This window comes from Chiloscyllium punctatum, chromosome 32, assembly GCF_047496795.1.
Source record: "Chiloscyllium punctatum isolate Juve2018m chromosome 32, sChiPun1.3, whole genome shotgun sequence".
Lineage (NCBI taxonomy): Eukaryota > Metazoa > Chordata > Chondrichthyes > Orectolobiformes > Hemiscylliidae > Chiloscyllium > Chiloscyllium punctatum.
The window spans coordinates 388,182-398,164 of NC_092770.1; the positions used below are offsets into that span (position 1 = coordinate 388,182).

At 40.3% G+C, this 9,983-nt stretch overlaps 1 protein-coding gene across 1 annotated transcript; it reads right to left on the reverse strand.

Annotated features, from left to right (window-relative positions):
- Window positions 1-1,488: 1,488 nt before the first annotated feature.
- LOC140457821 (small integral membrane protein 30) lies at window positions 1,489-4,623 on the reverse strand. The gene has a single exon (XM_072551454.1). It carries the CDS (start codon window positions 4,559-4,561, stop codon window positions 4,385-4,387), a length of 177 nt encoding a protein of 58 aa, XP_072407555.1. The 5' UTR covers window positions 4,562-4,623; the 3' UTR covers window positions 1,489-4,384.
- Between the last annotated feature and the right edge of the window lie 5,360 nt (window positions 4,624-9,983).

Consider the following 9,983-nt stretch of genomic DNA (forward strand, 5'->3'; position numbering starts at 1 on the left):
CTAATAGAATAGTAAATGGCTTCTTGACATTTGTGCCTTTTTATTGTAAACAGGACCTACCTGGGCAATTTTCCATTGTCAATACATGCCAGCATTATAGCAATACTCGAATAAACTTGCTAGAGGTGTGGCAAGTTTTGGAGCAATATGCCTTCCATACTGTTATTGATATAATGATAGGACCTATAGCCTTTACAGTGTCTGGTGCTTTCAGCCATTTGCTGATATCACAGGGAGTGTATTGACTTGGCTGAAGAGTGCCAAATCGGACACTGGGGACCTCTGGAGGAGCCAAGATGTATCAGCCATTCAGCATTTCCAGCTGAAGATTATTGTAAATTCTTCAGCTTTTTTTTTGGTGGGGAAGTCTGACACATTATTGTAGTTGGGGACATTTGTGGAGCCCCTCATCCAGTGAGTTAGTTAATTGTCCACCACCATTCACAACTGGACGTGGCAGGACAGCAAAGCTTCAATCTAATCCTTTGGTCTAGGAAACATCCATTACTTTTTGACACGCATGTAACCGATTCTGCAGAATGTTAGCTCTGCTTTCTCTCCACAGATGCTGCAGACTGGCTGAGATTTTCCAGCAATTTCTTATTTTGTTTCTACTTTACAGGTTAACACCTCACTTTCAGGTATGCCTGGAGCTGCTCCTGGCATGCCCTACTGCAGTTCATGGAACCAGGACTATAACATTAACATCAAGCCAGGGGAGAGTGGGGTATATGCCAAACCATGAAGTTACACACTGAGAGCAAATCATGCTCCTGGTAACCGACAGCACCTCATGGCTATCCACTCTTCAGTTGCTAAACCTGTTTGAAATCTGTCCCATTTAGCATAGTGATTGTGCCAGACAACACAGGTTGTCTATATACAAAGGTGGGAACTTCATGTCCACAAAGACTGTGCATAACACTTTTACCAATTGCACCATGGACAGATTAGTGGGGGTGAGGTCAAGTATGTTTTCTGTTTATTGGTTCCCTTGTTGCCTGCCACCATCTTAGCCCTTTTAGAATTGATCAGGAGATTTTCTTGTAAATATGTGACCTGATATAATGAGACGTTATGAAGTCCAGAGGCAATGTCAAGGGCTCCTGGTGCATTTCTACAACTACCCCAACTGTATAATCAAACTGCCAATGAAACATGACCTAGGTGGTAATGGCATTGCCTGGATTACATCATGAGTATGACTTGTTGTTTGACTTATCTGTGAGGTAGCTTTTCAATTTTGGTACTGGGCCCTCCATATTTACAGTGAAGTCTTGCAGGGTCAATAGGGTTATATTTACTGTGGTCACTTCCAGTGCCTTAACTGATATCCAGTAGTCTGTCCACTCATTCTTTGAGACTTTCTAGGAATTGATATAAATGGCCTCCCAGGTCATTTCAGAAAGAAGTTAAAACCACATTGTGTACATGAAGACTAGACTACAGTAAAGTTGGCAGATAGATTATTATGACAATTAACAATGGTTTCATGCTCATCAGTGGAGTATTCCAGATTTTTATTGAATTCAGATTTCACCATCTGCCATGAATCAGACATGGATTTGAATCTGGGTCCCTAGATTACCGGTCCAGTTATGTCATCACAATGCCACAACCGCCCCATAGAACAGATTAAAGGGAGACACGTCACAGGCCCCAATATACCAAAAGGAATCACTACAGGAAATATTGAGTACATTTCAAACTATATACTCGGTCTTTTGTCAAAACATCATCATGGTAGATGGAGAGTTAAGACACCCTTTTTTGTTGATTGAAGCTGAAACCTTCAGTCAAGATTCACTGATGGGCATGTGCAATGATTTGATTAAACTTAAAATAAATTTGTTAATACTTGAAATTAAGTATACCTTTTGGTGTACATTTGCCACAGCACAACATTTTAAGTTGTATATACATACAAAATGCAATTGCTTGAAAATTTATGTTGTGTACATAAGTCATAAAATCTAGTGCATATCATGAACACAAAGTCAGTGCATTGTGTGCTACAAATAACCCATAGGATGCATGAATTTCATGATGCAGCATGTTCAGAATTAAGAGCCACTGAAGCATCAAATAGAAAGCAGAACAAATTGTAAGCCAAAAAACAGGAAGTACAGACTAAGTAAAGTTCACATTTGGCTTTGATTTCAAACTTTTCAAAAGAACTCTACCTTTACAGGCCCAGTTTAATCGATTTAAGAGGCCTTATGTATCATGAGTTTAATTAACCCTGAAAGCTGGAAACAAACATGTCCAATTCACAACACAAAATAAATGTCATTTAAGAAAGTGTTGGGGCTATAAACAAACAATCATAAGTGAATTCAACAAACTGCTACAATGTTTGTATCATCCAAATAAACAGGCATGAAAACATAAAATCTCCAAACATCCAGGGTTTAAGGCATGTTCCGCCCCCACCCTCTCAAATTTGTCATTTAACTACATTGTTGTATCATGGCAATTTCAAAGGCCACTAACTGCTAACATCTGCTGCATGATACATATTAACATTTATAAAAGGCAATCTGATGACAGGAAGAGGATTGCTAAATTTCAAAGTTAGCAGCCTTCACAGTGAATGGTTTAGCCATTGCTCAGTTGTTTGTAGCTCAAACTTAAGCACACCCAAATAATTCTCAGCCAGTTTAGTTAGCTCAAATTCAATTATCAGCCTTTCTGGAATCAATATGCAGAATGAGGGATGTTCAGTGGATTTTTCAGTTAGTTAAACAATGAACTTTAAAACTGTTACATATATATTGAAGATACAGTGAAAAAAGTGTTTTGCTGTCACTACCTGCCGGATTTTTGAGTTTCAATAAGTTACTTAAATAAGAGTTCACCTTCTGTTCAAACTGGGGTCTTAAGCACAGCTTCAGGGCTTCTGTTACATTTATTTTACACAGGGGAAAGAGTCTTGTATTCCACAGACTGGTTCATCATCATTTCATCTTTTTTTGATTTGTGTCACCATAGTCTTGCCAGATCATTGGCCTGCTCTCTCATGCATGAGTGAGAGATCACTCATGGTGATTTAATTAGAGGGCCACCATACCTCAGGTGTGGAGAGAGGTCGAGACACAGTAACCTTAGCAAGTGTGGGAATTGGGTCCACACTGTTGGCATCATACTGTTTTGCAAACCAACCGTCCAATCAACTGAACTAAACCAAACACCACTAATTTCATCTAAGCAAGTGAGCAAACTACAACTCGGAATGGAGACAAGATAAACAAAATTGAAAATGATCGCAAAATGTACAAAAGGTTGTGATTTTCTTTTTGGCAATTATAATGTTCAGGAGAAACCCAACTGTTGAAAAATGCTAGAAAATAGTATTCGTCTTTAACTTGCAATTAGAGGCAAGACTAAAACTACTATGTTATAACAGTTAATAAATAAATTACAACTTTTTAAGTTCATTTTCCACAAATCAAAAGACATCGTGATTTATTATGATGTCTTTATGAAAATTCAAATTGATACAAATCACACATTAACGTTTTCCAGTCACCGTATTAGTTTGCTGGATCAATAAATGTCTTCTTTACAGTAGCCGGTGAGAAGTCCAGAGGATGGTGTGGGGTAAATGTTTAGGGAACACAAAGCAAGGAACTGTATTTATGACAAACATCTCTTTTAAAAAAAAATAAACGACGCTAGGTGGCAATAATCAAGCGAGGCCGAATTCGGGAGCAGCCGCGTGGAAAATTTAAACCAAAACCTAAAAATACTCTACTGCTTGAAATAAATTACTTTAACGTTTTGGTGCAACCACGGACGGAGAGGAAAGGAGTGTCACAATTACTCAGAAACAACGACAGCGTTTGGATCAGAGTGCGGACCAGGAGCAAGCGAGCACGTTAACTTCAACTTCCGTGTTTCATTTTGGGTTTGGCGCTCCAAAAATCGGCGTGGGATTCGTTTGTCGAATTTTTTTGGGGGGGTGGGGGGGAGAAATAAAAACCAACACATTAAAATAAAATCTCACTGAAGCTTTGAATCAACGCCCCGAGGGTTGTAAAACTTGGTTCGAGCAGCTTTCCCGCGCACGCTGAGGAGGATGGAGTTGGATGTTCCTCACTGGCCAAAGTGGTGGTCCTGGGAATGACACAAGGTGTCTGTGTGAGAGAGGGGCTGAGTACGAACAGGAGCAATCAAACGGGCAACTTCTCACGGCGCTGGTGCAATCAAAAGAGTCTGTAAAACCCAAGAGGACGTGTGTCTTGTCTGTTCCGGCGCGACCTCCCTCTCTCTTTCTCCGGAGGGTCATGCATCTCTTGAGGATAATAAGGCTGTCGCAACCAGGGAGCCCCTTCGCTCGTTGGTGCTTTGGAAAGACTCTGGCTTCTCTCCTCCTGCCCTAGTTTCAGAGTTGCGCGTTTCTCCTCCGTGAGTACCAGCCCAGACACGCACAGATCCCGATGACACTGAGAGCCAGCCCCAGCAACAGTGCTACCGCATCCCCTCCATCCAAAGCCTGCGCTCCGGGTAGCACAGCCAACAAGTACATCCAGATCACTGGCCAAACCCACCAGGAAGCCATGTTGCATGTGGCAGCCGAATCACTTGATCTCTCTATCTCTCTCTCTCTCTCTCTATCAGGTGATTGCTCACGACTTCCGCCTGCAGCCTTGACGTTTATTTTATTTTCCGCTGCTTAAAGCTGCCGGCGCAGAGCAACCTCGGAACGACAGGCAATGTCGCCAAATGAGCTCCACTTTTTATTTTGGAAAAAAAAGACTATCAAAATCCAGATCGAATTAAAACATGCACAGAGTTATGTGGTAAATCATGCATGTCTCTTTTTAAACACGTGAGTCATTCGAATACAGTGGCTGATTCCATTAAGTGATTAGATCACTGAATCTACTTGTGCTTTTTCTTTTATAAGCATTAACTTAAAACTGCCGAGTTTATTTTATTTTAAAAATTCGTAAGTTAGTATTAACACCTCCGCAAATACATAAAACTTTTTTAAAACAATAATTTCTCTTAGCGAACAATAGCTCCTCTATAGGTTGGGAAGAGTACACGATTTTTCGTAATATAAATTAATTAATGAAAAATTAGGTCGTCCTTCGAGATTTCTCCAGCTTGTGGTCCCTGTAAGATACCTTGATGTATTGGGGGTGCTTACGGTAGAATCAGTCATACATTACCTCGGATTTATTGAATGTCCCCCCTCCCACTTGAGCCATCAGAATAGGCAAATGGCTTTTCGCTTTAATATTTCACATGAATATATCACTCTCCTGCAATAGAACGCTCATTCACTATTGCTTTGGAGAGATATTCTTGCTTTTAATAGGATTTATTAAACTGTTTATCCATATTCATAGCGCCAGTAGGATTTAAGTTGCTGTTTTGTCAGCTGTAGAGAACAGGACAATTAGACTGGTTAATAATTATCTCCTGGGTTGTTTCTGTGGATCACTGGAGCAATGTGCTCATAGTTTTGACTGAGCCTTTGCCTGAACCTGTCTGCGGGTTACAGGTCATGCGATGTCTATGGCCACAATCAGCTTGGAGCTTCAGCAAACAAATGTACAGATTTTATAGCTGCAAGTTTAACAAGATCCATCAGTCAAGAGCAAAGGCAGATGGGGATGTGGTGTGGCAGGAGCAAACCAAGAAATATTGTCCAACTGATCCACAAAGACAAAAATGTTTTTGAATTTGACTTTTTCTGGGTCATAAAATATTTTGGATATTTTCCAATATTTGAAATCTCCCAGCCCACTTCCCTGCACTCCTAAATGGAAGCACTGTCTGGATGGGCCAAGGACACCAATAGCATTCCAAAATTACTAAATCAAGGGGTAAATGGAGAATAGAAAATCAATATAATAAATACCACAAGAGAAAAGTGTGAGGGAAACTAATGGGGCTAATGATCAGTAATATTATCCTAGTATAGTAAGAAGATGCAGAGATTAATGGTTATACTGACAATAATTTTCCAAGAATCCTTAGATTCAGGAAATGTCCAAGAGGATTGGAAAACTACAAATGAAACACCTTTATTTAGGAAGGAAGGAGACAAAACCTTAACTATAGGCCAATTAGTTTATTATCTGTTATTGGGAAAATGCTCAGAGTCTCTTATAAATGATGTCACAGCAGAGCATTTGGAAATACATAATGTCATGGAGTAGAGTCAGCATAGCTTTGTGAAGGGGACATCATGCCTGTTAAAGGTAGAGTTATTTGAGTAGGTAACAAGCAGGACAGAGTCATACAGCATGGAAATAGACCCTTTGCTCCAACTAGTCCATGCTGACCATGTTCCCAAACTAAACTAGTCTCATTTGCCTGCATTTATCCCATATCCCTCCAAAGCTTTCCCATTCATGTACTTAACTAAATGTCTTTTAAATGTTGTAACCATAACTGAATCCACCACTTCCTATGGTAGTTCATCCCATACATGAATGACTCTCAAAGTAAAAACCAAGTTGCCCTCATGTTCTTTTTAAAAGTTAGCACAGTGGCTCAGTGGTTAGCATCACTGCCTCACAGTGCCAGGGACTCGGGTTCGATTCCAGCCTCTGGCGACTATGTGGAGTTTGTACATTCACCCAGTGTCTGTGTGGGCTTTTTCTCCCACATTCCAAAGATGTGCAGGTCAGTTAAATTGGCTATGTTAAATTGCCCATAGCATTAGGTGCATTAGTCAGAGGGAAATGGGTCTGGATGGGTTATTCTTCAGAGGGTCAGTATGGATTTGTTGGGCCAAAGGGGCTGTCTCCACACTGTAGGGAATCTAATCTAATCCTTTTTAAAACCTTTCATCTCACTTTAAAAAATGCCCTCTAGTTTTGAACCCCTCCACCCTAAGGAAAAGACCCTTGCTATTCACCTTATCTATGCCCTTCATGATTTAATGAACTTCTTTAAGGTCGCCCCTCAACTTCCTACAATCCAGTGAAAGAAGTCCCACCCTCAGCGTTATTCAATAGGGTTGGATTAGAAAGAAATGCAACTTGATACAGTTGTGCAGAGCCCTGGATAGACCACATAGACATTCAAATCTGAGCACTGTATCTCACGAAAGATAAGGCCTTGGACAGGGTGTAGCATAGATTCACCACAGCTTGTGCCTGACCTTATTCCACTTCACAATAGAAATAGGATCATAGGGATCTCTCTCCATTAGAAAGCTAGTTAGATAGAGAGAGAAAGAGACAACTGGTTATGTTTAGCTTGACCACATAACCACAATTGTGGGGTAAAGTGAAGATGCAGGCTACCACAGTGGCAGCTTTATTCTTCACCACACATTGGTCACCTATCCAACTGACCTAGCCAACTTGTATGTTTTCGGTGATTAATGAGGATACTCAAATCTTTCTATTCTACAGCTTTCTTGCAGTGTTCCTTCATTTCCTAATAATATTCAGCTCCTCTATTCGTTCTGCAAAAGTGCATAATTTCACATTTTCCCACATTATATTCCATCTGCCCAGTCTTTCCCCTGCTGGCTTAACCTGTCAATTGTAGCAGCCTCCTGGTTGCTAAAACACAGATAGATTGCTAACTTGGCCAAACAGCAAGGCTTGCTGGGTACATTGACCAAATAAAACTCTGAAATAATGAAGCCCACATACTAGACACAGCCACCAGGTGCTAACTAGATTAGATTCCCTATAGTGTGGAAACAGGCCATTTGGCCCAACAAGTCCACATTGACCCTCCGAAGAGTAACTCACCCAGATCCATTCCTCTACATTCACCCCTCACTAATGCACCTAATACTATGGGCAATTTAGCGTGGCCAATTCACCTGACCTGCACATCTTTGGACAGTGGGAGGAAACCAGAGCACCTGGAGAAAACCCACACAGACACAGGGAGAATATGCAAACTCCACACGGACAGTCACCCAAGACAGGAATTGAACCCATGTACCTGGCACTGTGAGGCCGCAGTGCTAACCACTGAGCCACTGTGCCACCCCCAATGAATTAGCATAATGTAAAAGGCAACATTTATCCTGGACAGATATACTCCCAACAACACATCTCCCAACGGGAGGCCCAGACAGAATGGCACCAGGTCCTGCTACACAAAGAAACTAGCAGTAGTGTGCCACCCAAATGAATTCCTCTATATGAAACTACTAAGTGTATCTCCTTGATGAGCCAAAACTATAAAAAATTCCAGAAAACCATCTAAAATGTATAAAAACAGACCTATTCCTTCAAGGAAACTAGCATGGCAAGAGGCAGAGATCAGAGTCAAGATTAGAGTGGTGCTGGAAAAGCTGGAAGTGGTTTTCCAGCACCACCCTAATTTTGATTCTGATCTCCAGCATGTGCAGGACTCACTTTCACCAAGAGGCAGAGACCAGCTGACCATCCAGAGACAGAGAGAGAGGAAGAAAGCAAGTGCGTAGACTCAAAGACAGAGCCAGAGAGAGAGAGCAACTGTGTAAACCTACAAGAGACTCCGGAAGTATTGTAACCATAAAGGACTAATTAGGATTACAGATAGTATGTTTAGTATTAAAGTTTATTGTAACTTTGTTCCTCATAAAATTGGGATTGTTTTGCAATGCTACCAATTTGGGTTTGTATTGATTTAATTGCCTCAGTATTGTGAGAGATCTGTGCAAATTCACTCATAACATTCTGGTCAGGATTGTATAAATTGTTTTAAGGAGAGACTAGATAACACAATGCCCTTCTGAAGACTCTCTGTGTCATTCTCACCATTAGCCTTCCCACCTGTTTTTGTGTCATCTGCAAACTTGGCTATTATACATTCATTTTTCTCATCCAAGTTATGAATAAATACTTTAAATAATCGTGGTCCTGGAGCTGATCCCTGTGGCACTCCACTAGTTACAGTTTGCATCTTTAAAACATCCCCCCATCATCATTCCGTCTTCTCCATAGTTAGTCAATCCTTGTTTCATGCTAATGTACTACCTTCAAAATCACGAGCTGTCATCTTATTAAGTAACCTAACATGTGGTACCTTATCAAATGCCTTCTGAAAATGGAAATATATTACATCTGCTGCTTCCTCTTTATCTATTTATATAAACAATTCAGATGAGAATATAAGAGATGTGATTAGTAAGTTTACGGATGATGCTAAAATTAGTGGCATAATGGACAATGAAGAAGGTTACCTAAGATTACAAAGAGATCTTGATCAATTAGGTCAATGGCTGATGAGTGGCAGATGGAGTTTAATTTGGACAAATGCCATTTTTGTAAAACAAACAAAGGCAGGACTTATACAATGAATGTGAGAGCCCTGGGTAGTGTTGTAGAACAGAGAGACCAAGGGGTTAAGGTATATGTTGCTGTGAGTCTGAAGTCGCCTGTAGACCACACCAGTTTCCCTCTCTGAAGAAAGTTAATGAACTAGATAAGTTTTTCTGATAATGTGTTTGTTAGCACTGCTTTTAAATCCAGATTTATTGATAAAGTACAAATTCGACTGGCTGTTGTAGTGGAATTTGAAACCATATTCTCTTGACCTGAGTCTCTGGATTACTCATCCATTGATATATCTGTAATGTCACTACCTTCTTCCCATATCTCTCTCTCCTCAAAAACACTACCATTCTCATTCATCCTTTTTGGATCTAAGGTGGATGACGTCTAACTTTCCTACATTAAACTGCACTTGCCACTGTTTTGCTCATAAAGTTAATCTATCAGTGCTTCTTTGAATCTTTCTACCCTGACCTACACAATGTACTGTGCCCAGCTAATTTAGTTTCACAAGCAAACATAGGGTCTTCTATTCATTTATCTATTCTATTCATTCCTTTATAAAGATAATGAAAATCAGAGGCCTCAGTACAAATCCTTGGGGCTGCCATGATAGTCACATGAAGCCTATTTGTGTACATCGTTATTAATCCTGACATTTGCCTTTCAACCTCTAACCAGCTCTCTATGAAAGTCAATAGTTTGCCTCCGATTTCAATCATTCTTATGTTTGCAAAC

What these genes read in the sequence shown, in the direction of transcription:
- LOC140457821 (XM_072551454.1), bottom strand. Translation starts at nt 4,561, where the DNA reads ATGGCTTCCTGGTGGGTTTGGCCAGTGATCTGGATGTACTTGTTGGCT.